Here is a 25,960-nt window from a genome sequence, read left to right on the forward strand (position 1 = left end):
GGCATACGATAGCAATGTGCTCATGAGAACCCGAAAACGTTGGAATTAGGCTAGTGGGCGATTACTTCAAGAAGATACCTTTGCATTATCTACTTGATATGTTTACACCATACACGGAAGGGGTGAGCAAAGAAATCGACATATAAACTCTATGGATCCACCACATCCATGTCAGGACAGCCACCTTTGCTGAAGATTTCGCGGAGATCCGTGAAGATCACACTAATGAGTAGTGTGCAGGAAGGGAACAAATTCTTTCGCTGAATACAGTCGCTGATATTATACGCTTTATCGTAAAGAGATCATTCCTAGTATTCGACTCATTTGGATGTAGAACACATATACATATATAGTTTCGGTTTTATGTAAACTTTGATAGGGGGTACGACGAGTATATTCCCTTTCTGGAAATAGTGCAACTCGCGTTAGCAGTTCCGCACTGTTCACCACGAAAGTGGTGAGAAAATGCAATAAAACAAGTAAAAACCCTGAGCATTATAGCGGATGCATCGCTTTTCAAAGATAGACTAGTGCGGCGCTTGCACGACAGCTATCATTCGTTCGTAATTTTGTTCGCAATTCCTTGGGTACAAAAACATTGTTTACTTCGGTTTTGGTGCTGAAGTACCAGGAGGTTTAGGTTGTTGATTGCCTTCAACAAGTTGTGATGGCGTTGTGCTTCCAGCATTCCCCTCAGATTTAACATCGGTATCCATTGGCTCAGAACTTTCTGCAGGATTCTGGAATGAGTCACAACATTAAGCGAAAACAAGAGAGTTAAGCTGAGATAAAAGGAACTAACCGAAATCGCTAAGGGAGTTCCAGCAGGGAATATTTCGAAAAGATTCTGCATCAACATATGAGTGCGCGTCTTTTGGAAATGAGTGCTGCGGGCTTGGAGCGGTTTCTCCTCTTCTGACTGAAACTTCAACTTGACAACAATGAAATTATTCATTTGAAAACGAAATGGCCACCTTTTCCTCATCTTTTTTAGTAGCAGGTTTCTTGTCAAATTGCCAGTAGTAGCCTTTTGCGACATTGTATCTGCAATATGAAAGGAAGATGAGGAAATGTCCGCAATCAGAAGCAAAAGAGAAACCTGGACAATTACCTTGAGTATTGTATGACCTGATCAAAAGCGTTTTTCAATGGTTCAACAGCGCCCAACAAACGAGACTGAACAAAAGTGTAGACATCAGGAGCCTGGTAGACGGTGCCATTAATGATGTAATAGTATGCGAGCGGAGTAACTGAAGAGATACAGTAATTTCATTCGCAAATTGTAGATCAGCTTAGTTTAGAGATTTCAAAACAAATACTGCTCAGAGCCTAGAGATTCTAAAGTAAAAACCAAACCGAGAGAAGGCGAATAACATTTCGCAAGCTCATGGAGAATGCTTTCATTTTTCTTCGTAATCGGAATGAAACAAGGAAGTAAAGAAATATGAAGAGGCGTAGAATGACAAGCCAAGTGAAAGCACAGGTGCCAGCAGCAATTCACTTCTAACCTCACTTGACGTTCGAGAAGAATTGGTTAGATTTTAGAAAAAGTTTCGTGTTTCCCGTCAAAAGTCGCTCTGCGCTCGCTGACTGTTTGGTCGAGGATTTTGCTTACTTGCTTTGACTTGATCGTCGCGCTGATATTATCGCCTGACGCGGCTGCCCGCATCTCCGCCGAGGAGTATCGCCTTTGAACACAGCTATGCCAAACCTTTTCGATTTACAGCACAAAATTCTTCCATTTGTCACTGTTGCAAATCATGGGACACTAGACGTCTGGCTTGAACTGCCTATCGACATTGGCTGACCCGAGTACCTCACGTCGACAATGTCCGGCAGTTCAGCGTAACGAAAGAGAGAATTGTCATTAAAGACCCACAGTTTCTAGGTACTTGATCTATTTAGGCTGTGCTTTTTTGGGCAACCGCGTCAGACAACAATACCAGCCCGACGATCAAGTAAGAATAAGTAAGCGAAATCCTCGGCCAAACAGAGCACAATATCCATCGACAACTCATAAAATATCCAAATGAGTAACTGGAATACATCAACATCATAAGAATCAAGTTGCAATTGGAAAAGCACGAATAAAATAGAATAACGCAAAAATCGAAGTCTGTAGAAATTCCACCAAGTGTCTCTCACCGTTCTGCATATTATTTCGACGATGTTTACAAATCACATAGAGAGGGGGTTGAGCGCTCCATAAGACGTACTGAATCCCCGTCATTGAACTGGAACAGCTGCTCAGAGCAAGTGAAACAAGTTGAAAAAAAGAAGCGAAGAAAAAAACAAAAGAAAAAACTTGCAGTAGACACTCCTCAAGTGGTCGCGAAATGTTTTGCATTCGTACGTTCTCATTACATGAACTTTTATCGTAAAATGCATTGTCGGAGTTGCAGAAATATTCCAGTACGTTCTCGGGCGTGATAAAATTGGCTGGCCAATTCGGATTTTTGAATGTGATGTGTAGAGGATTTGGCCTCATTACTGAAGCATTTTTAGAGAAAAAATGAGGAGCGTTATTTGGAATCAACAAATAAAAAACACAATAAACCAATACAAACATACCGGAGGTTCCCGCACGCATGGGATTCATCCTGAAAAAAGTTGAAGACCTTTCTGAGAAATCAAAGCATGTGCAAAATAGTTACTCAAAGTCACCAATGTGATGAAAGCTAAGATTGAGAATAAACTCAAAAGAACTTGATTTGTAGTAGATCATCTCAACATTTATTACGCAACAGCTTGGAATAAATTAAGTACGGTATACATTTGAATAGAACACATAGAAGCCCAGCAAGGTAAATCGGTACAACTGAGCTCTTTCTATCAAGAAGCCATTTAAAAAAAGCATCAATGTCTAAAATTTCATTTTCGAGTCGAAATTGAGATAATCAGACGGGTAGATTTTTTCATCACGACCGAGGATCATATCCCAATGAAGACGCGACGACTCAAACACACCTTCAGGACCGCGATTGATTTGTGCAGCAGAGTTCAGCTCACTAAAATACGGCAAAGTTATTATTATTATTATTATTATTATCATAAAACGCATTTGGGTATTTAAGGAATTGAAACACCTAAAACTGCACCATAAAACAACAATCGGGTAAAATGAAGAAGGGATGGGTGTGGGGCACTCAGCCACGACCTTATTTCTGGAATTAAACGACTAAATCAGTCAGGACCTAACGGCTAAGTCAGTCAGGACCCACCATTAGCCTTAGAGGATCTATGAAATGCAAGCTAAAGTTATGAAGAGGGAAAAAGAAGATAGAGCTTTCGAAAATAAGGGCGCGTTTGAGTTGAAAAAATTGGACGATTTAAGTCAGTAAAGCTTTTACCGCTATGGAACACCTACAAATTCTTAATGGTTCTTGTATTGCTGGGATTTTTGGTCGCTTAAGCAAATAGTCATATCACTGAAAATCGGTGATACCCCACAAAAGTGGCGACGAAGTAGCAAGCGACTAAATCCGTCGGCTTCCAGGTTTTCAGTGCCGATCAATCAGAAGTCACTGTAGGGCTCTACATCCATATTATGCAATGACGAATATGCGGAACTATGTGTTGTTGCTTCCCGCGTGTTATATTAGAATTATTTTCCTCCTTTCGTGAAGAAGAAACAGTGTATAGAAAGGAAGATTAAAGAGGTGAATTCTTCACTTCTACGCAAGCCATTAAAAAAACCCCTAAGTCAAAGAAATGTTTAAGAAATAGGTTACAGTAGAAGCTGCTCCGCATGTGCACTCCCAGCAAGCATTCTCTGCGCGTTGATGTAATCCACAACTCGGTTTCGAATACGGGAGTCTTCAGCAGCGAGTTCATGAGGAACGGCAGCCGCAGTCTAAGAACGATTACTGATCTGATGACTTAGAAAAATAATAAAGAATAAAAGAAAGATTTCTCACATTTTTCGGTGCCTCCAAATTAAGATTTGAGACAGTAGATGTTTGTTTGTAGCACTCATCATCCAAAGCAGTCTGCTTGGCAAGAAGATCTGGTTGACGAGCCGACAAACTTAGGAGAGACATGACGAAATACTAGGAAATCGAAGAGAACTGTGTATAAGCAACAAGTTTGTGCACCGTAACCTGAAATAAGGAGTACCGGTAATTCCCAAAGCAACAAATAAATTAAGTGGCAGCTCATTCAACTAAAGTTGGCTTTTTAGATGTATTCAGCGAAAAAAAAAACAGCAAGAAATGTCCAAAACACTTCATCTGCGAAAGTTGATGAGAATTAAACAGATGTTCTGCATTATTGCGTCAGAACCTACGCGTTTTCTCACACATTTTCTAAAGTTTCGATCATGCCTGGATGCCTAAATATGCTGGTTCCAGAAGTTTCTTCAGTGTAATGATAAACTTCTGAGGGAGCATTCAAAGATCCTGCGGAAAATATTTGGAACAGATCCCAGTGTGAGGTGCAGGAGTGCTAACGTACAGTCTGTGCCCCGGAATCACATAGTCTTATTTCATCCAAACTTTGTGCAGGGAGGATAGTTTGAGGTATTGGTCACAAATACCATGTTAATTTCGAACCTAATAACGGTCTGAAGAAGTACCAAAAAATTCTCTAACCGGATCTCTTATTGATTGCTGCGCAAAACAGGAGATGAATGTGGAACATTTTTGTATTTCGCGGCACATTCCGGAATTTTCTGACATGGAACAAAATCAATTTCCATTAATAGCGCATTATACTCTCTTCAAAATGTTTGCAATAGTAGAAGTTTTGCTGTTTTCTGGCTAGAAAAAAATCCTTCCTTTTTGCTTTCGAATATGTGTTGCTTGGGACGTTAAGCACACTATCCTGGTATTAAATCACGTCCCTCGCAATTGCCTTGATCTTACCTGATCGATTGGCGTATCTTCGCGCCAAAAATGATTGCAACACAGAATCAATCGCAACTGGAGTGTTCGAAATATTCGACAAGGCTCTCCTCCAATTCTTGTCAGCTGTAACTGTAAAATCATATTTTTTTCATTCGTTGCAAGTTGCGGACGCTATGTAGAGATTGAATTTAATCTTCTCTAACTTTTAACGTTTTGTTTTTTCTTGCAAATTATATATAACACATTACCTCTGCATTGGTTGCTTGTAATTTAATCTAAGGGTCACCTAGGTGGCTACGTCGTTGAGAACTACTGATGAGGCGATACGGATGAAGTCACTACACTTGTCTAGCTTCTGGTCCTGAAACCGTGCTACTGTGAGTAGTTAAGTTGAGCGGGCAGCTGGAGTTTTTGTGATATCTTCTTCTTTTTCTTCAGGGTTTGTCCGTTTAGTGACGGGGTACCCTTTCCAGCTTAGGTGATGCCTTTTCGCCCGATCATGTACTTTATCAGGGTGGACGCGAGCGAGCTTTATGTCGGTGTGAATCGTATCATCGCAGCGCTGGTCTCAACAGTCTGCTATGTCGCTTCCTGATAGATCCAGGTCTATCCCGATCGAAAGCAGTGTGTAACTGTCGCACCGTAGGATGTGACTGTACCATCGAAGGTCAGGTTCACGGATCTTCTAGGCTATGCGAATCACATCTTGTCTCTATCGGAAATGTTTGTTACGGATATGGCGAAAAGCAATGACCGTCCATGAAAGCAGATTCATTTCCACGATCTGGAGACGATGTTCCATAATCCTTTGGTCATCTCTTGGTTGGCACAGATTTTTACCTGTCGAATGATGGTTTTATTTATCTTTGACTTCAGGAGGTCGTGTATCTTCTTGCCTCAGAAGACATAATTGACACCACCTCAGCCATACTTCATTTACATTAGCGGTAACCGCGCGTGCAAGGCGGCCGTAGAATGCGGACCGAGATCTTTGAAACCGTCGGTCCTCAGAAGGTATATGCCGTCAGCCCCAATGCAGCCAGTCTCTCCTACCTCCTACTTGGTCCAAAGCGCTGCGCCGCGCTTAAGCATTTCGAGTCCGATCTCCGGGGAAGGCCAAGGAAACCCTCGATCCTCTTGTTGGGCAAATTGGTCAGTGACTTCTTCTGTTGAACCCATTATACCACAAAATTGGCAATGTTGGGATCTCTCGAAGGGAGAATGGGGCTCGAGGTGTGGATTACGAGCATAAAAGTAAACACGCATCTACAACTTAATAATCTTTTCCTGGAGAGATTCCAATGGTGTTTCGTGGTGTGCTGCCTTTAAAGGAGAACTGCAAAGAGCAGTAGAATCCATTAAGTACGCCTAAGACCGGCAGTAAGTTGAGAATTAGATGCAATTTCTCAAACATTTAGCGAAAAACGAAAAGTTCTCGTGGTTCAAAGATGTGCAGAACTACAGCTAGTGATATAGGATAGGTCTACGAACCTAACACTCAACTCTGGAACGGATTTTTATCTGGTGTAATTCCTGTGCTGTCCTGGTTGCAAGTACTTCTTGCGAAGACGAATAGGCCTTAATTCACATGCCTTGACTTGGACCGCTCCGCCTCCACTGTGGATCAAAAGATGATTCGTTTTTTGATAATGGAAGTAGCGACGCCGTTCACCAAGCGCACACTTTCGTTGCGAACGACTTACCGATCGGTGGAAAAAAGTGCTATTTGTGGAAAGAAACATGGTGAGCCACTTCTTATTCTTAAGGTGCGGCTACGTAGCTTCTAAGAGGTTTTTACAGTATCTTATTCCTTATCGGGGAACTTTTGCTAGAAAGAGAAGACGATTTCGTAATGGACGCTATAACGACGTAGTTTGCAAGTTTTACGAAAAAAAAAAATACTGAACAGCCTTGCAATTCCACAAATCACACCCTTTTATTGGTTTATACTGGTTTATTCGACAAAACACCTCTTTACAACCTACAACTGATGAACTGAATGAACATAAGAGGAATCTCATCTTTCATATATGTGTAGATTGTTATTTCGACGAATAGTTGAATTCACTACAGAGCACACTTCAGTAGCTTTTATTTTTTAATACCTTCTGAAAGTGAAAAGAGTGGCTCGTCGAATAAGCTTGTGCTCCTGATCCATCTCCGTTAATTGACGGAACATGTGGAAAGTTATCCGTGTTTTCGTTGTGATCCTTGCAAATTATGTAGGCGTTCCGAACCTTAACTACTCTACAGAGAACCTGACATAGAGAATTTCTTGGTGCCTGCCTTCGATTTCGATTTCGTACCACCTGACCGTGGTTATGTTTTACTGTCGTCGGCTTGCTTCACAGTCTCACCTATAGTAGGGTCAAAATGACATGAAGCTCGGTGCAATTGCGTACGCGACTTCTCTCGAGGCGGTGCGTTGGAGCGTAGCGGTTAGGAGCGTACTGGAACCCTTGGTGGCACTACCCATTACTGCAATTTGCGATGGTCCCACTTCGGTCCCAACTGCTTCTGAGTCGTTTCGATCGCGTAGGCAAATGCGCCGTGTTTCATGTCGTTTTGACCCAACTATGCATTATGGTTCACAAGGCAGTTGTAGGATCCCCCACACATCGGCCACAGATATGCAGTCGTCAAGCTTTACCAAGGTTTAGATGAAGTCGTCTTTCAAAGATTGTTGGTAAGTTGTACTTCTTCAATGTTAGATTTGAAATGCACCTTCTTCTGCTTTGTAAATTGTGAGCCCGAGAGAGTGTGAGGGAGCAAGAACAGTTGAGTTTATCGCATTTATGGACATTTGTCAGTAATTGTAGTAAAAAGTTAGCCCCAGCATAACCATTCTTTTCTAGAGCGGGCTAGGGCTTGAAGTCATTTATACAAACGATGCACCGAGTTCCAGCCTAAGCACTACAACAGAAGAACCAAACGAATCTGTGAGTTTGACCAATTCCATAGAATTTAGCACAGTGGAACATTTCTAACTTTCGAAAATTTCGTTTTCTTTAGAGCTGTACAGTGAATTATTTCGACGAAGCGCATATGGGTCTACAACAACTATTCGATCCTATACTGCTTGAATATGCAGCACTGCTGAGCTTTATCGAAGCAAAGTAAGACTTGTGCTTCATGCACATTTTATGCGCAAATCTCGCTGTATTATTTTTATTTTTAGCGTTAATGTGGAGCTGAACAAGTCTGCTATTGAAACTGCCGCACCCAAAGTGACAGGTGGTTATATTCGGGTCAAAACAACCTGAAACTCGATGCAGAAGGGTAGACGGCTGCGCTCGTTTGAGCTAGCGGTTGTCATAGAGGTTCGACCCTCGCTGGCTCCATTTATCTCTGCGATCCGAGTTGTTTGCAACCGCCAGGTAAACCGCGCCGCTCCGAGCGCAGCCGTTTACGCGGTAGCACCGAGCACCGAGCCCGACTCTACATATTTGTTTATCCCGGGGCTCCATTAATTATATATCTGTCAGAGCTTATATATACTATAGACTCAGTCAAGTCAGTCCAGAAAATGACGAAGTAATAAAGTCTCCAAAAACCTCTCTTTCGCCAAGTAAAAGAACGCGTGAAGAGTGTAATTAGCTCTTTTTGCACAGCGTCACCCACCGCATTTAACTTATCAAAGTGTTACTATCTGGCACTAATCTTTAAATGTTACACCAAATCAAAAGTAAAATCATGCTTGCAATCCTGATCGCAACTCATCAAATCGTTCTTTTTTTTCTGAAACGAATTTCAGTGCAATGTAAAGTAGGCAGACCAATAGTCCTAAATATGGATACCTCCGAAAGAGAAACCGTCACCTGCATGCTTTGCCAAGAGGAAGTACCTCGAGACAGGTACGAATTTGTCTTTAGCAACTACATCGGGTTATAACAGATTTGTAGATTTTGCGGGTGCTTCATATTGCCCTCCTTCCAGTTCCAGTTAGTTTTAGCTTCGGGGAAAAGGTAGTTGGAGGGAGTGGAGGGGGTAATCAGCACAGCTCTAGCCGAACTGTGTTTGAACTGTGCTTGAGCACGCTTTAACTTTATCAAACTAAGCTTATTCGAAGTGAATAGTTAAGTCAGTGAAGGCCCTAAAACCTAAGCATCAGTCTTATACTGTTCCCGTGAGCACCTCTCTCCTTCACTTCTTACGTACATCGATTGATAAAGTCGCCGGAATTCCTTCATTATCTTCAGACGTTTCTCTTCACTATAAGACATTCAGTTCTTAATCAGTGTTACGAAATTTACTGGTACAATTTTCTATATTTGGGGGTGTTCGGCAGTCGGTTAGAGGTCCGCTGACACGGTTGATGGTTCAAAATCACCCTGGTGCCAACCTAGACCTTCCTTCACCGAGGTCAATGAATTGGTACCAGAGTTGTTTGGAGGATATAAACACTGACTTAACCCATCGGCTATCCTCGGAAAGTCATTGTAAGGTTGTATATCCATGGATAAACACAAACGATTCTGAATTAAAGGCATCACCCCACGAATCTGAGGGGTACGGATTACAGGTGGAGTATTCTTATATATATATATATATATATATATATATATTAGATCGTAGATTATGGAGAGGTGGGTGATTCCGTCCATTTGTTGCTAATTGCCGTAAAGAACGGCTTGGAAGATGCGGCGCGTGCACGAGGCTGGCGCGCTCCAATCGAACTCCTTGAAGAAAATAGCGCGTCGGGACACTCGAAGCCGTATCTTCCGGGCCGTTTTTTTACGGCAATTAGGAAGAAATGGACGGGATCACCCCTCTCTCCATAATCTACGTTCCCGTATACGAATACCCCACCTGAAATCCGTACCACCTCAGATTCGTGGGGTGATGTCTTTAAAGGCGAACGCGTATGTGCTTCCCAAGTGGATTAATACGCTAGTGACTTTATCTTTTTTATCCTAGTATTTACCAGCGGTTACTGTTCGTTTCAGGACTTCTTTGAAAGCCCACGTGCAATCGCATTCTGGGAAGCGTTATGGCTGCAGCCGCTGTAAATACCACACAGATCGTAAATTTGATGTAAGTCATCAAATTATAGATGAAAACGGCTGTTGGATGTGAAATTGGAACCACCTAACGACAGCAGCATTCTCTGATGTGCTGAAAATTTGCAACACTCACATGCTGAACAGCAAACAACATTGGAAATATGTAGTTCAGGAAAACTAGAGTTTTAGGTGACCAGGCATAGGTGATTCTTTCAGATACACAAAGATCTACGCAGCTCCTGTAAATTAACCGTAGCGCTGAGGAATACGCAGTGCAACTCAACATGTCATTAACTGTGCATGAAGAACCTGTAGATTTTTCTGTAAACTTTTATGAAGTAATCTAGCAGTAGTAGTAGTAATCGCCGGTAAACTGTGCAGCATACGACCATCAATTGTCCCACCAATGTTCCAAAATCCGGAGAACACGCAGAAACCGTCCAGTAAACGGACACAAAAGTCTTCAGGAAGTGTTTGAGGGAATTATTCCTTATTAGTGATATTACTACTGTTATTGAAACAAATCAACCACAGCTGAACAGCTCGCTCGTGCCACGGAGAAAGTCAATCGTTGGAATCAGAAACATATAATAACATGTATTAACATAGTCGAATTCTTTTTTGCTCGATGAAACTCAAACAAGGTGTCAACTACGGATTTGTCCCTTACTAATGAGGGAGAAGGGTGAGGGAGACATACACAGTCAAAGGTCTACGGGGAAAAATCTTGATTTTCGAAGGTCGGGATTAAGACCAGAGGAACATCTTTTAACATGAAAAGGGAATAGCTATGTACAAAGTAGTCAACCAAAAGTGAATTCATGTCGCGTTTTTAGTAAAAGGGTCAAGCGAAGAAGGGCCAAACTTCCGGTTTCCGGTCAGGATGTTTCATCGAGCGCAGTTTTTGACAAGGTATCTTATGACCGATAGAATACGTATGTAACGTCGTTTCACATTGCTGAGACGTATTTGTCCCAGCATTTCCCCCTGAAAATCCGAGCTGTAAAAATCTACTATTTATTGTAGATCATATTTCGGGAATTTTGAATGTGTCGAAAGTGCAAAGTCCGGTATAAGGGGATGAAGCTCAGTTCATCAAATATAAGAAGGACATAACAAAGACAATGTAGCCCTAGTAGCAACGTGACTTGGGACCCTACTACTATTTCGTTATTGGAACAGATTTGAAATGATAATCGTTAGCATCACCTCGGGGCATATCAGATCACTTCCGTTAGGTGGATCTTCATTGGCTAACCAGCTTTTTTCCTCTCTGGCACCAGTGTGCGTACAAGCATTCGTTGCGACTCGAAATAAACATACGTAGACCATTTCAGTTCACCCGCCACATCCGACGCCGGCATGAAGGTGAACCTGATCCTTCAGATGGAGGAAATCGTCCGCATTGGATGACAATGGTGCGGTCATGTTTCCCTTCGTATGGTGATTTTGCGAAATTGCGAACAATTCGTCAACAGAAAACCTCCGCTTCGAGTTGTGCTCAAATGAGAACACACGTAAGTGCATACCTTCCTTAGAAAAACCAAGACAAGTAGGTATAAGAATATAATAAACAGGAATTTTTCAGATAAATTCAGCCGAACAACAGGATCTCCGAGAGAAAGACAGTAGCGTGAATTGTTCTCCTGTCGTCTGTTAATTTTCTTTTTTGAAAATGTGCTATTTTTTCTATGAAATGTGTATATGTATTGCATATTTTATTTCCGTAATAATGAGAGAGTCATCTCTTGTCGAGTTGCGTCCTGAGCCGTTCCAGTTCTCGTCGTGTATTCTCATGTAATTGACGTTCCTGAAAGAATGAGGAGATTACTTACTCAGTGACTGAAGACTGACTCTCTTTAATGGGAGATTTAGCTGATCCCTAGATGCACGGTCCAGCATACAGCTAATAAAGTAAACCTAACGGGGCTCAAACATCTGACATGAAAAGCAGCATACCACGAATACGACGTGGTGAGGGAATTCACGGCAAAAACCAGATATTCAGTTGTAGATTGCGGGATCAAGGGTGGTTCCGTTCACCTCTTACTAATCCTCAAAACCGGCGTGAGAGCTACTTTAGTTCCTACGAGGGACGTTAGAACGCTCCTCTATGTATACGTTCTGGTCCCCTCAGCAACCTATTCATAGTTTTCACTTGAATAGGGAGTCGAGGAGAACTTACTGTGTTCTTAGTGGCTTTCGACCACTGCGCAGCTGGATCCGGCGCGTGCGCAAAGGTGGCGCTTTGCAACTGGAATCGTCGTGAAGAACGGAGTCTTCCGTTTTTTTTACTACGATTAGGGAGAAGTGAGCGGAACCACCTCTGATCTCGCAATCTACGATCCCGCAGATCGCGGAATCAGGGGTGGTTCCGAGTTTGTCCATCGGAAATCCATACCACGTCAGATTCCCGGGATGATGCCTTTAAGCGCATTTAATCCGCTCGGAGGTAGCTGGTGGTTGCCTAGTGGAAGATATGGATCCTAGGGGAATAACCAGAATCGCGTGATCACAAAAACTTGAAACTTGAACTTGAACGTGAAACTTCTAATTGATTAGGTGGAATTACACCACAGAACAACTTTATACACCCGCACAAGTAGTAAACTTTGCCTTACGTGGATTCAATTGGCCAGTCCTATGGGTGCAACCATTGATCTAGATTACTTTATTATCACTACATTACGTATCTTACAAAGAATACTGCGAGATAAATAAACGTTACAAGGTGATTCTCGAGGGAAGATATCCACGGTGCAAATAAAGTGCAACGCTCCAGCAAATTGTTAGCGTTTAGTTCCTCTCTCTGGTAGATACATAGGGCTCACTACCTAGTTCTCATGAATGCCGATGAAAATGGGAAGCATTCTTACAGCCGATGGCTCAGAAATCAGAAGCTCCAGGAGAAGAAGGGATGGAGTTTCTTGAAAATTGATTAATTAATCAGTTAATTGATTAGGTGAAATTACACTACAGAACACTCTTCATACTCATAAAGGATAAAGTGTACGGCGTTGATCAATCGAACGCGTTGGCGCATATGGAAATGCGCCAACGCGTTCGACTTTAATTCAGAACCGTTAGAGGTCTACATATGCACGAGGATGCAGCCTTACAATGACTTGTAGAGGATAGCCGGTGGGTCAAGTCAGTGTCTTTATCCTTCCGGACAAGTCTGGTACCAATTTATTGACCCCGGCAAATGAAGGGCTTGGTTGGCACTAGGGCGGTATCGAACCAGCTATCGATGGTGCAGTGACGGCGGAATCTTTTGCCGACTGCGCTTCCGGCTAAGGTGTCTGATTTGTGCATTTGTATTGTAGATGGTGATTCGCGCTTTCGCTTTGATATTTAAACTACTTTCAGAATTTTACCTGCCACTGATGAGGATTTATCTCGATAATTTCTGCAAACCCTACTTTTAATGAAGAAATGTGCGAATGTTCAAAATTGCATTTTTAAATAAATGATCTTAGAAAGTCAATCGGAGCAACTCACATGTGAAAGTTGTTTCCTCAATTGCTGTACCAACATCTCCAACGCTCTTTTCTCTTGATTTGCCCTTTCGAGGTTTTGGTGGCATCTCACGAGCTCGGCAGCTTCTTGTTCATTTGTTGACTCACGAGCTGACAGCGGTGCCTAGAACAGTGTTTCCAGAATAAATCGTCCATTCAAGATCTTGTCAAAGATAGGAGTTGCGTGCGTAAAGATAGAAATTTTTAAGACTCGAAAATTTTTATGGAAAGAGGGTTACATCAAAAATAGGTTATAGGGAGTTGAATGAATAGAATTTCATACCAGTAAATGTCATGTTTAGGACGGAACTGATGGTGCGAACTTTTAGAAATGACATCTACAATTTTACAATTCTCGAGATGTCGCGCAAGAAAAAGACACTACGCGTAAGGTGTCAGCAACAATGTGAAAAAATCGATGAGTTTAGGGATAGTTCAGGGAATTAAGAGTTAGCTAGGTTTTGCTGATTGTAATAATACAAAAAATTACAGGGATTTAACAAAAAATCCTGGCCTCTTTGTGGTATATTTTGCTCCGCAAGGAGATTTGCAGTTTTTTTCTGACATCTTATATCCTCCTTCTGTTCTAGAACACAAAATGCAAGGGTGATATGAGAAGTTTCAGAAATCATACATGAAAATTAGTCTCTACGAAGATATCGACGACTGAAGATCCACGACTTGTGGATTCGGTTCTGTTGACAGCTGTTTTTGACACAATAAAGAAGCGCTTTGACAAGATTGATGACGCTGGAAGGAACAAGACTGACCGGCATTCACATACTCACTTTTTTATTATCTTCGGTCATTGGAGAACGAAGGTGTTCGTCAGATTGTGCGCGACACAACTGTGCGTTCAGCATTAAACACATATGGTCGTGCACTGAAGTTGTCTGACGATTCATCGTGAGAGCGGCAGCAGCAGCGGAACAGGTCGAGGCAGCACTACAATAACATAGCGACATCCACAAAAAACTCCGACAAAGCAGCAAACCTCAGTACCAAGTGCTGTTCGCCCTCGCTCCGTCCATTCGTTTCACAGTGAAATTGAAGGACCGATCTTCAAGCGAACCAGCAGGACTGTTCGCCGGTGAAGTACCGTACTCTCGGTTGCGCATGCGGAACATCTCCTGATAGCTACAGAGAGAAAAAAGAAAGGTTTTAGCACGCTTTCGAATTGTTGGCGAACCAGTCGAATGGAATTAGCGACAGCTCACCTGATGGGCTGCCTAGCGAAAGCATCCGGAGTCAACATTTGTTCTACTCCTTTAACGGCTGGACAATGAGGATCTTCACATCTGTAATGCGCAAAGAAAAGTTTTGAGAGACGCAAGAGGTTCTGTAAGTATGTATAGGTGAACGGACGTCGGGGCGGCATAGATTTTTGCAGAGATGACCTCATTATGCATCTTCAATTTAATATAATAAAATTTGGTTTGAGAAATAACATGCGCAATAGGCCATAAAATACGTACAAGAAAGGTTTACCTCTAAAATGATATGTAATGAATGATATGGAACAATCCGATGCGCTGCATCCGAAACATCCCGTTTTGGTTTGCTGAGAACTCGAATTTTGGGCACATTTTTCAGAAATATTATTAGATTGTTATGGCACTTTCTGACCATAGGTCATGTTTTACTCTTCTGTGTACTGCTGTTCAGAAAAATCTGCCTTCATAACTAGTCAAAAAAGAAAAAGAATAGGTGAATATTCGTCATGGCTGCGCACAAACAACTTGTGAAAGGAGTTAATTGGAAGAAGAAAACCTACTAAAATTAAAGAACAAAAAGCAAACTAGAAAACTGTCAACTCTAATATTCTACTAAGAAACAAAAAAATGTCGATAGGAAAAAAAAACCAGCGTACCCTCTTCTTGGAGATCCATCGTGAGCTGGTGCGATGAGCAGCAGCCGCATAGTATCGCGTTCGGATAGCATTTCACTAATCTTATCAAAGGATAGGGTTGCGACCGTGAGTGACTCGATCTGAGCCCATACCGGATTTAATTGTACCAAACAATCCTCACAGAAAATGTAGACTTCTTTCTCTCTCACCTCAACGATCCGGCTGCCTTGTCTTAAACCAGCTTTCCAAGCAGTTTGGTACATTTCAACATCTGTGACAACACCTTCGTCTTGTACGTGAAAGCCCCAACTGTCGGAAAGACGTGCACGGCGAAGCACAACCTCAAAAAAGAATTGTGCGGGGAACTAAGAGGAAGAAGAACAAATTCTCACTTCTTTAGCTTCGTCACCTCTGGTGACCGCTTGCAGACGTTGTAGAAGCAGATTCAACTCCACATCGGTACCTGACTCGGTACAACATCGTAACAACAACATGTCACCGTGATCGTAGTATATTTTTAGGCTAAATGAGAATGTTGAGGATTATTTGTAAACACAGGACACCATTCCAGAGGCAAAAATCAATGGCTGTCGAGTATTCACCCCATATCAGTGTTCGCCCATCCGATGATGGAATGTGTTGGGGTGCAGAAGATGACCACACCTGATGGCCTCTCCAGCAGCACGAGCGCATCTTGCGACAAGCCTAGGACACAGCCTACTCTCTGAAAAAGCAGATCTATTTCAAAACGAACGAAAAGTCTTGAAAAAGGATGAACTAGTAAAAACAAAGGAAGTGAAAATGAAGGAGAAATAGGAAAGTGAGGTATAATTCCCTGGAAATGAATTCAGATTAATTTTGTTGTCATAAAAACTGCGGCTGTTATTTTCCTCTTAATTTGAGTAATTATTAAACATGTGTCTTAAGGTAACGTATTTATAAAGGAAAGCCTAATCTCTCAGAAACTGACTCCAAGAGTTTTTATCATTCGTTATTCGAACAAGTTTTAAAGATCCAGCGGTAGTTGTCGCAGATGGCGAGTGTAAACAAACCTGATTTGTGGAGTGGTCATGGACATCGACCAACCATGACAGTGCACCCCGTGTGTTTGCAAGGAAAGGCTTCGGATTCTGTCGCTCGCGTCGCTTCACGCTTCCACCCAGGAATCGGCCTGAACGAAGTGGTTGAAGCAGTTCTCATAATAAGAATGTGAGCATCCAAGAACGTACTGGCTATCCTGCTCGGTCCCTCATTTTGATGCGTTCCAACGTAATTCTCAGCAAGGTCACGCAGCGCCTCTCTTCGAGTACGAGCTGCCATCGTTGCGAACTTTTTTGAGCGATGAACAGCATTTTCGGCATTGATTACTAGAAACAGGAAGTTATTAAGTAAAAGAGAAGAAAAATGAAGACGAAATGAAGAAAAATGAAGAGGAGAAAGATCAAGTGATAAACTCGTACTTTTTGTAAGTAACCAGTCGTGGAAGTCGGCACATTTACTAAAGGTGGCTCCTTTTGGAATAGGTGGACCAAAGGCTGGCACCTCTTTTGATCGAGAGACTGCTACACTAAAACATCGAGGATCATAGAGAGGATTTCCATCACGGAATCGTAGCTACATAATCAAGTGGCACTGCAGTCGGGTAAAAACAACCTAACTTTTTTGTGAACCGTATGAAGTTGCTGACGAAAACGCGAGACGCGTATATAATCCTCACTCAGATCTGCTTTCTCGAGGAACCGATGAGGGTCCCATCGCAAGCAGAACTGCTTAAGCGACTGCACCATTAGTCAGGCTATTTCTTTTTATTTATCTTTTTAGTCAGGCTATTTTTTGACAATACGTTTGGATTGGAATCACAGACCGAGACTGTCACGGGTGGCAACGACAACAGAGCGGGTTACACTCAGAAATCGTATTTTCCAAGATGAAAAGATGGCTCTTGTGAATGTTGACATGGTACTTGGGGACTCGCTGAGAAGAGTGGAAATATGGCCAACTTTGTGGTGTAAAGCAAATGTTCACAGCAAAAATAACCAATCTTTTTCCGAAAAGAAGGAGGTTTGTAGCGGATGCAGGCTCCTCTGGGAAGAAAAAACACTGACTTAACACATCAGCTGGCCACCGCAAGTCATTGTATAGACCAGTTACACGTTCGTAAACCTCAAACGATTCTGAATTGAAGTGAACGTGGTGGCGCATCCCAAGCAGAATGACTAACGCCAGACATTTCATCCTTATCCTTTTACGAAAAAATCCACACGGATGTGAGGGGATAGTAAGAGAACACTAATGCATTTTACGCGGTTGATAGTTCGAGGCTGCTCTAGCCCAGCAAACTTTTCATTTGTCAAGGTCGATAAATTACTACCAGATTTGTCCGGAAGGATAAGAACACCTCCTTGACGCTCCGATTCCCCCCACAAGCTACTCAAAGGAATGTGTTGGGATCACGAAACTCAGGTTATTTTACGCGAGCTCAGATTCTCGTTCATATCGGCACGACATTCGTTCATGGAGGAAGAAAATCGCTAGCTTTTCAAACGAATTTTGTGAAACTTCAGAAATTCGGTCCAATAATTAATTTGAATGGAGAAACTTACCTATACGAAACGTTGTCTGTACAAGCATTATGTACACGGATGATAATAAACACGTGCTGGAAATGGCTGCGAACGGCGATCGGAGAGAAAGGTAGTGCACCAGGCTCTTGGAACACTACCGTCACCATGTCGTTGCCGATATGTCGTTTTCGTGACAGCTAAATACGCACGTTTCCGGAAAAAAATTTCGGAAGTCAATGCAAGTGGAATCCTACTTAGTCAGAGAATATTGTTTATACAATTTTGCCAGTAATTTCTTTTTAGCTGCTGTACGAACCTGCTGTCGATTGCTCGGAGTGAACGGCAAAAGAGTGGAGACATGGAACATCACTTCGTGAGCTTGGTACTCGCAATAAATTGAATGCGTCCCTGTAGTGTCGCCGCGAGTATCCAAGCCGCCCTGAAAAATGTAAGCATTCACATAAGTGATAATCTCACAAAATGACCTCTTCCCACTAATTTTGTTAGAAAACCAACTATAAAATGATCTTTGAGCCCTACCAAAATTTCGATTGTGCTGTACTTGTTGTTTATTTGTTTACTTCTATTTTACATAACTATAACACAATCCCAGAACAAGTGTATGTACATCCATGCCAAAACGACGTGACTTGGGTGCAACTGCGTAAGTGGGTAAGCTCGTAGTCGCGTGGGAACCCATCAGCTCTGCAGCCACGTTGGAGCTGACGAAGGTCCCTTTGCAGATGGAACTGGCTATGCGATTGCACCATATATTAGAACTTCTTGACCCTAACCGTGGACATTTCGCGTCAAATGATATTTCTGAATCATGCATATCATAGTTAACGAATCTTTCTCAAAAGAGAGCACAATTTCGCATTCAATCAGATATAGAATGTTTTAAATTCGTGAAAATAGCTTTCTGGCCCGTCTATGCAAATAATTGATATGAACGGTGTGATCAGAAAAAGAAAGACGCCTACTTTATACTGATCCCATCCTTTTAGTCGCACGCGTTGACCAATAAAATCCAAAAACTCGTCAAATGCGGGAGAGGAATGTTCTGGAATCAAGGAATATTGTTATGTATTGAGAAAAAAGTCCTTACAATATGTAATGTAAACAATATATATGCTTACCGTTATTGTACATATGTTCTTCAGTGCTTTGTCCAGCTCGACACAGCATGATACCGACTTTATACCGAGTATAAATGGGTTGCTCATCCATTTTCATGAGCAATTCCTCCACTCTCGGCGACTGTAAAGCCGGTCTCATACAGCCGAAGCTGACCCGTGGACAGATCTTAAGAAAACTCATCAATTATTGGAGGAGTGTAACGAAAAATAGTCAACATCGTACCAGTTCCATGAGTTCTCTCATGAGAGGTCGAGTAGAACGATCAGCGCTATCGGAAAGCGCCTCTTCAGGCACGGCGACGCGCATAGTACGTAACTGGAGAAAAAAAATCAGATTAAATGGATTCAAACTATAGGAAAACAGTTAAAATAGATAAATTATTTAAAACACAAGTCCTAGTACACTTCTCTGCTTCACAAACCAACCACAGAAAAATTCTAGAAAAATGTGGCTGTTTTATTAAAATTGTCGGTGGCACAATAATATATGTGGTAACATCACATTATTGTCTGGGTTGGACTATTCGTGTATATTTCTTTTTTTGTTTCGTCTCTTTGTCTTAATATGGTGTTAAATAGCATTTAGTAGTAAATAAGTAAGGACTTGATTTTTCACTACTTTAAAAAACTCGAGCTAAATACCGACATCGATCAGTACCGCTCAGTTTCTACTGAAATGGACATCAAGTCTTGTTTTTTTTTATTAGCGCTAATTATCGTGGATCCAATGTTTTCATCTCTAGCAAACCGAAATAAATACATTGGAAAAAAAATTCAATTTCCTTGAAAACACTAGAAGCTCAAAGGTAACATTCTCATTACCACCATTTAATTTTTTTCTGCTTTTATGCTAACTTCGATTTGTGTGTCCGTGTTCTTAAAATTGTGTCAAAAACACTTCCCTGAATGATCATCAGGAATCCATTCATTTTTCATTTTAATAGAAACAATTCAATATGTGTATATATTTTACTCAAACATTGTAAAAAAAATCTCACATCGCTGATCCTAAAGATCAGCCGGTAAATAGCTGAACTCGATCGATCGCTCTTTTTCTCCGTGGCTTCTCGTACCATGCTAACAGCTATAGGACCGAGCTCATCGTCCATTCCAAAGTACTCCACGTGTGCTGAAAACCGCAAATATCGATAATCGATATCGGTGATAAGCTCATTTCAAGTCTTTGTGAAAAAAGTCTTTGTGTCTGCCGATGTTCCTTGGGAAACTCTAAGCTCGCGATTTCGAAGCATTGACCATGTAAGCGCTAGAGAGCCTCTTACAGTCGCCCCATGTAGTAAATGCAAAAAACAGATGAATAAATAAATAACCTCGACCCGCGAAACAATGTCTGTAATAGTATGATCCAATATCTTGCGGTTCGATAACGTTTTTCGGTTGTCGAGCAGCACAAAGACGACCGCCAAGATACACATTCGAAACATCTTCCAGAATCCCAGCTTCAGCAGCAGTGTGCTAAAATTTCGCAAAAAGTATGATCAGAGAGTAAAAAGAAAGAGTGAATAAAAATAGAAAATAATATGTACCCACCTCTCTCATCCAACTCTCACATTCGTGTACCTCAAGCGGACCATCATTAGTGTATCGGGAAAGAGCCAACCTTCGTGTGGGTTCACTACCGAGTTCATTTCTGAATAACGGTAGTCATATGAAACATTACTTCTAGGTTACCGATATATGCTCATATTTATTTATTTATTTATACTTTATGTATATAAGGTGAAATACAACGAGATACTCGCACAAAAGAGGAAACCATACTTCATACTTCCTTTAATGGTTGATGTAAGAAATAATCATAGCATTGCGGAAACATGGATCTCTCGATAAAATAAGTGGATCCTTGAGAAAATAACAGGAAAAAAGTAGACAATAGCAACTTTGATTATCTGCAGTTTCAATCGACGATGAATTCTTACCTGAACGCTGGACAGCTGGCTAACATTTCGTTGGATTTACCATCCCCGGAGTCGTCTTCGCATGGTGACTGAGCTTGCGACGCACCTGAATGCAAATTAAACACCTTTTACCCTACGATCAATTGCAGAGAGGTTCTGGTGATGCTTCAAACTAGTCCTATCCATGTAAAAAACACATAACACCCAGGATAACTATTAGTGGTGCCGGAAAATTATGCTGTTTCTACGGGTCTCAACATTTAGTTAACATGGGTCAGGTGATTTCTTTTATGCAAAATATGCTACTGCAAGAAAAAAAGGACCTTCTGCTTTTGTTTCACAGATCAACTTCCCTTTTTTAATGCAAAACCAACAGAATTCCACATTCTACAATAAATGAAATCCAAATTCATGAAAGGTAGGAAAGTCATAAAAGCAATAAAAAGCACTGGTGATATTTATTCAGTGACAGCAGACGTCCATGGATGCAGTAGAAGCTCTTCCATCGGGTTTAGGTGGAATAACGTTGATTTGTCCTAATTTCATGAAAAAAATGATATTATTTCTCGTTATCACTAACATTAGGTTGTCATTAAAGTTCCTGCGATTTTTTTCACTTATATTTTAAATGACGTTTTTTCAAAAAAAATTTTGTTAAAATCCATTGACTTTATATGCTATTTTAAAGACCGTTTTTCGCTCTATGTAGTCATTTCATAGCATCAGGACTGCGACGAGTTCACTCTAACTCGGTCGTTGTGTCGTAACACGTCGCGATCGACTAAATAGTTCTGCACAGTATGGATATTAAATATTATAGAATGTGAACAACACCTGTAGGCCTATCATCGATCAGAGACGGATTCAGTCCAAGTGACCAAGCGGAAGCAAGAGAAAGACAGTCATGGAACGCGATCAAACGCGGATATGGAGGCCGCCAGTCACTGCAAACATTCGCATCTGTGGAACTGGTACCGAACGAGATTGAAGGGAACAGAAAAGACAAGTGCTAGAAAATACATCAACGCACATCAATTTATTTTTCTGTAACTAACTGTCAATTATGAAAATTTCCCAAAAAAAAGATCGAGGAATCGGTTAAAAAAAATGAAGCGAATTTCGTTGCTCAGTCGGAATATAACTTAATTAAGATATTAAGGAGAAGAAATTAAGTGTTCGATTCTTCCCAATAATAGATTGTAGCAGAGATGTTAGTTGCAAATATCCCCTCAAAAACGAGGAATGCCCTACAGCATCAGACTGATCTGTTTGACTGACAAAGGAGAAAGCAACGTTCTACACCTGTACACAACAAAGTTATTGTTCAGTTTTACAGTAACGAAATGAAGGACTACGAAGTGAATTTTTCACTCATACAGGTATGAAAAAAACTGGTTTTTTTTTGCATAATTTCCGCACCGACCCGCTCTATGCGCTTTTATTCTGTAACCGATACGATTGTAAAAAGTCGCTTTCTCCTTTGAACCGGTCATTCCGATGTTCCTAATCTGTTTTTTTTTTGAATTTAGGAAATGTGCCTTTGAACATTATACGGATACCCAACACTAGAGATTTTCCCAAAAAAAAAAATGAATTTAACCAGAAAAATTTCCAACAAAACGCTAATTTTGTTCGAACTTGTCAGATTTTTTAATAACATGATAGTCTTTTTCAGACATTTACTTAGAAGAAACAAAACCAAAAATTTTCTAGCCCCGTAACAAACCTGTGTGAATCGACCTGGCCATGCGTTTCAATATCCGAGTTATTCGACGAATGATCCATCGGGATTGCTGACGATGATGACGCGGTGCACGAAGACATCAGATCCTGAGAGTTTCCTGGAATCAAAAGAAGATAAGCAGGAAAAGAAATGTTCTAGAAATGGGAATGTCTTAATTTTCTTTCTTTTTTCCTAATTTTTAATTTTAAACTTAATAAATAAATCTTCAATCGTATTTCTTAAAGGAGTTTTCAATTGTTTCTTCTACCTAACAATATAATTTTTCAACTTTAATTGTAGCTGCAGTACACTGCTAGCACAATTTTTACAGCGAACATTGTATTTTTGTGTTTTTTAACTTATTTATTTTTTTATTATTATGTATTTATTTATTATTTAACTTTAATTTTTTATAACATTGCATTTTACTACCATATGTTAGTGTTAAAGAAGCAAATTTCAGCCATTATTTACCTCCTAAGGTCTGCAAAATAAACTGAAAAAAGGCTCTTTTACAGTTTCTCGCTTGTATTTGTTAGGAATAAAACGAGCAAAGCAAACAGAAAATTTTTCTTGACTCTGTTTCTCGGTATTCCTTGCTGTTATATGATTTCGCTCACCTAACAAAGTCTAAAATGATGCTCATAAGAAGTTGACCGAAGCAAACATTCATATTTCTACAAATCTTAAAATAAATAATCTCATAGAAATTTATAATTTCCTTCTGAATCCTCATAGAAATTTATAATTTCCTTCTGAATCCAATCCTTGAATTCTGAATTATTTTTCATGGCTTCCTCTTTCTCCTAAAAAATTTTCCGTACTAAATGGGTTTATTATCCTCGAATAATATTACACACAAAATGGACCAGAAAAATGAAAACATGGATCGTTCCAGATGCTCAAAAAAGGCGCGTTGACGTCAACGGATTAATATCTGTTTGGGTCAAAAATAAGACAGCATATTAGTAGCTTCTTTACTAAAATCACACAATTCCGTTAGCCAATTCTCAAAGATGACTGGAGGAAGTATGTGTGGAGAAGATGAAGGAAAATTTCTATTCTATGTTCTTCCCACTAACATACGCCAGTGTTCCAGTTATAACTCTCAAGAACAGCAGCAAAAATTCGATTTTAAAATCTGACATTCTTATTGATCAACTCTTTGAACCAAATCAAAGCGAAAAAGCCAGTTTCATTTTCCATTAATTCCTCACCACTAACTTCAAAAGAAATCGAATACTGCTCAGATGAAATCCAATTACGCTACATTATGTAAGCTCCGATTACCTTTCGATATCCTTTTCCTTCTTTCTTTTAGTATAGATACCTCACTACCTCAAAAAATTTGTGCTGCCTGGGTTGCAAGCACGAAAAACTCAAAAATCGCTGAGAAATCAAGGGAAAGATCGCTTGTTTCCTTCATCCACATCGATAATATTTTCGTTTTCAACTCTAAGCTTCACAATCTAATTGTGATAGTAAGGATATCGTTGGAGCAAAATAGATTAAAGGGATGCGATGCGACACCTGGATGGTGACTGAGATCAGTGTGATGCTCTTCGGCAGCCGCATCGGTGCTAGGTCGATTGGCGTTGACTCGACTTGGAGGTGGCACCTTCCGGGATTTACCTCCGATCACGACGGCGATCACCGAACCTCGACGATTGAACATATCCAGCGCTCGAGCCGTCGCTCCACAGCACGCATCGCCCGCCGGCTCCATCATGTCACAAAGCACAGCATCACAAACAACCACTAATCGCTCATTCAACTGATCCTGTAACGAGAGAAGAGAAGTACAGAGACATGGTAAAATGTAGAACATGATCGCTGCTCGAGAATATTCGCTAATCGATAAAAGGAATTAAAACGAAATTCGTCAAAAGTAACGACATGAATTCTGTGCACTGATCGTTTTCGATAGCAGCAGGACGTGCCTGCCTGCCTGAAACAGCGCCATGTGTAAACAGAGGAGCGTTTACAGAAGTTTTCAACAAAAACATCTGGTCAGGAGCAAACGGAAACGAAAACACGCAAATCCACTCGAATAAGCCACAACGGAACAATGAGAGGGGATGATCCAGAGCAGAAAGCAGTAGGTAAACACCACAGTAAGGCCAACGATGAGTTTTAGAAAGTGGGGAACTCAATATTTTCAGTAAATTTTGTATATTTATTTAGTCATAAAGTACTGTAAGACATTACTAAAGCAGTATAATACTGTAAGACTAATGTTGAAGCGAATAAGTTTTGCGAAGTAAATATAAACGTCTAGAAAGTGCACTTTTATGTTACAACCATAATATCGAGAACTATTTTAGTTTCTGCTTGCACTGAATAAAAAAACAGCCATTTTTATCACAGTAAAAGGGAACTACCTGTAAAAGTATGCGCTAAAGGATTCTTAGACCAATCTTCAACAGAAAATTCCCGGGCAATTTGTTGGTTGAGTTCCATGACGAAGCTCTACGAAATACGACTTATCCACGGGATTCCTGTACGATAGACAAGACTGAACTACATTTTAGTTACCTGTATTGGAATCGCACCTATGTACCGTAATCGTATCTTATTTAAGTTACTTATAATCTGTGAAAAAGAAAATAAGCAGCACATCAATTTTGAGCAATAACATATCATATATCAGATGAAATTTATTTATTAAACATTTTGTGCTTCTCATACTTTTTTTCGACCAAAAATCACTTTCTTCTTATAGATATAATTTATGCAATTTGCAAACCAAATTTATATATGGCAGAATAATTCAATTGATAATGAGGATGATTCTCATTGCTGAGTGGGAATAAAAATATATTTAAAAATAGTTTTGTCTAATTTTAATAGATAGTTTGAGTACTACTTTCTAGCGCTTTTTTACTGATAATAGATAACAGATTTCTTTCAATTATTTTTAAATATCCTAATACATAAAACAATCGTGACGCAAAATCCAAATATTCTTCCGGAGACAAATCTTGTAAAGATTTTTTTAAGGAAATGAAAGGTCAGCATTTTTCACATTTTAGATTTATGAAACATTTTACGGCTTGATTGTCCCATCAATAGATAAAGAAGCATCAGGTACGAATCCTTAAAACCAGATATTGTGCCAGTCTCGTCCATCTCAAAATGATGTTACAATGAGAAAATCACACAATTCACCAAAAAGTCTGGATGAATTTTTCGCATACCTGGTCCAAGTGATATAAATATGAAAGAGGTTATGGTTACTTTTCTAAGAGAAGTACCTAGAATAAAAATAGTAATACCTAGTAAGATATGCTATGAATCAAGGACTAACTAACTAAGTTTTTTGTGGAAATTTTCGATGTTGAATTTAATATTAATACAACAAAAATATGAAGCAGCACCCATATGTCCAGAAATCAGAGCTTTAA

General features: G+C 40.4%; 4 protein-coding genes across 7 annotated transcripts; 1 reads left to right on the forward strand and 3 right to left on the reverse strand.

Moving 5' to 3' along the window:
- Nucleotides 1–217: 217 nt before the first annotated feature.
- RB195_012551 (uncharacterized protein) lies at nt 218–2,599 on the reverse strand (the record flags this gene model as incomplete). The annotated part of the gene is made up of 8 exons (XM_064201972.1): nt 218–260; nt 607–740; nt 803–919; nt 975–1,044; nt 1,112–1,250; nt 2,146–2,234; nt 2,310–2,490; nt 2,572–2,599. 8 exons carry the CDS (start codon nt 2,597–2,599, stop codon nt 218–220), a joined length of 801 nt encoding a protein of 266 aa, XP_064057853.1.
- Nucleotides 2,600–2,863: 264 nt separating this feature from the next.
- On the reverse strand, nt 2,864–4,040 carry RB195_012552 (uncharacterized protein; the record flags this gene model as incomplete). The annotated part of the gene is made up of 3 exons (XM_064201973.1): nt 2,864–3,008; nt 3,732–3,853; nt 3,918–4,040. 3 exons carry the CDS (start codon nt 4,038–4,040, stop codon nt 2,864–2,866), a joined length of 390 nt encoding a protein of 129 aa, XP_064057854.1.
- Nucleotides 4,041–6,493: 2,453 nt separating this feature from the next.
- On the forward strand, nt 6,494–11,507 carry RB195_012553 (uncharacterized protein; the record flags this gene model as incomplete). Of its 2 annotated transcripts, none has more annotated exons than XM_064201974.1 (9): nt 6,494–6,610; nt 7,450–7,530; nt 7,700–7,783; nt 7,857–7,960; nt 8,023–8,078; nt 8,599–8,698; nt 9,791–9,878; nt 11,185–11,364; nt 11,436–11,507. In XM_064201974.1, the coding sequence occupies 9 exons, from the start codon at nt 6,494–6,496 to the stop codon at nt 11,505–11,507; spliced, it is 882 nt and encodes a 293-aa protein (XP_064057855.1). The 2 variants fall into 2 exon arrangements, with proteins under 2 accessions (XP_064057855.1, XP_064057856.1); XM_064201975.1 differs by having other exon boundaries at nt 6,585–6,587.
- Nucleotides 11,508–11,588: 81 nt separating this feature from the next.
- On the reverse strand, nt 11,589–24,384 carry RB195_012554 (uncharacterized protein; the record flags this gene model as incomplete). 3 transcript variants are annotated; one of them, XM_064201976.1, is made up of 24 exons in its annotated part: nt 11,589–11,657; nt 13,349–13,489; nt 14,154–14,310; nt 14,368–14,502; nt 14,583–14,663; nt 15,236–15,354; nt 15,424–15,555; nt 15,607–15,736; nt 15,817–15,938; nt 16,267–16,385; nt 16,444–16,581; nt 16,675–16,781; nt 17,818–17,975; nt 18,095–18,217; nt 18,762–18,841; nt 18,918–19,083; nt 19,141–19,233; nt 19,916–20,046; nt 20,246–20,390; nt 20,466–20,565; nt 20,855–20,939; nt 21,668–21,777; nt 22,560–22,674; nt 24,087–24,384. In XM_064201976.1, 24 exons carry the CDS (start codon nt 24,382–24,384, stop codon nt 11,589–11,591), a joined length of 3,054 nt encoding a protein of 1,017 aa, XP_064057857.1. The 3 variants fall into 3 exon arrangements, with proteins under 3 accessions (XP_064057857.1, XP_064057858.1, XP_064057859.1); XM_064201977.1 differs by having other exon boundaries at nt 24,189–24,285; XM_064201978.1 differs by having other exon boundaries at nt 24,087–24,285.
- Between the last annotated feature and the right edge of the window lie 1,576 nt (nt 24,385–25,960).

Source organism: Necator americanus, chromosome V (assembly GCF_031761385.1).
Source record: "Necator americanus strain Aroian chromosome V, whole genome shotgun sequence".
Classification (NCBI taxonomy): domain Eukaryota; kingdom Metazoa; phylum Nematoda; class Chromadorea; order Rhabditida; family Ancylostomatidae; genus Necator; species Necator americanus.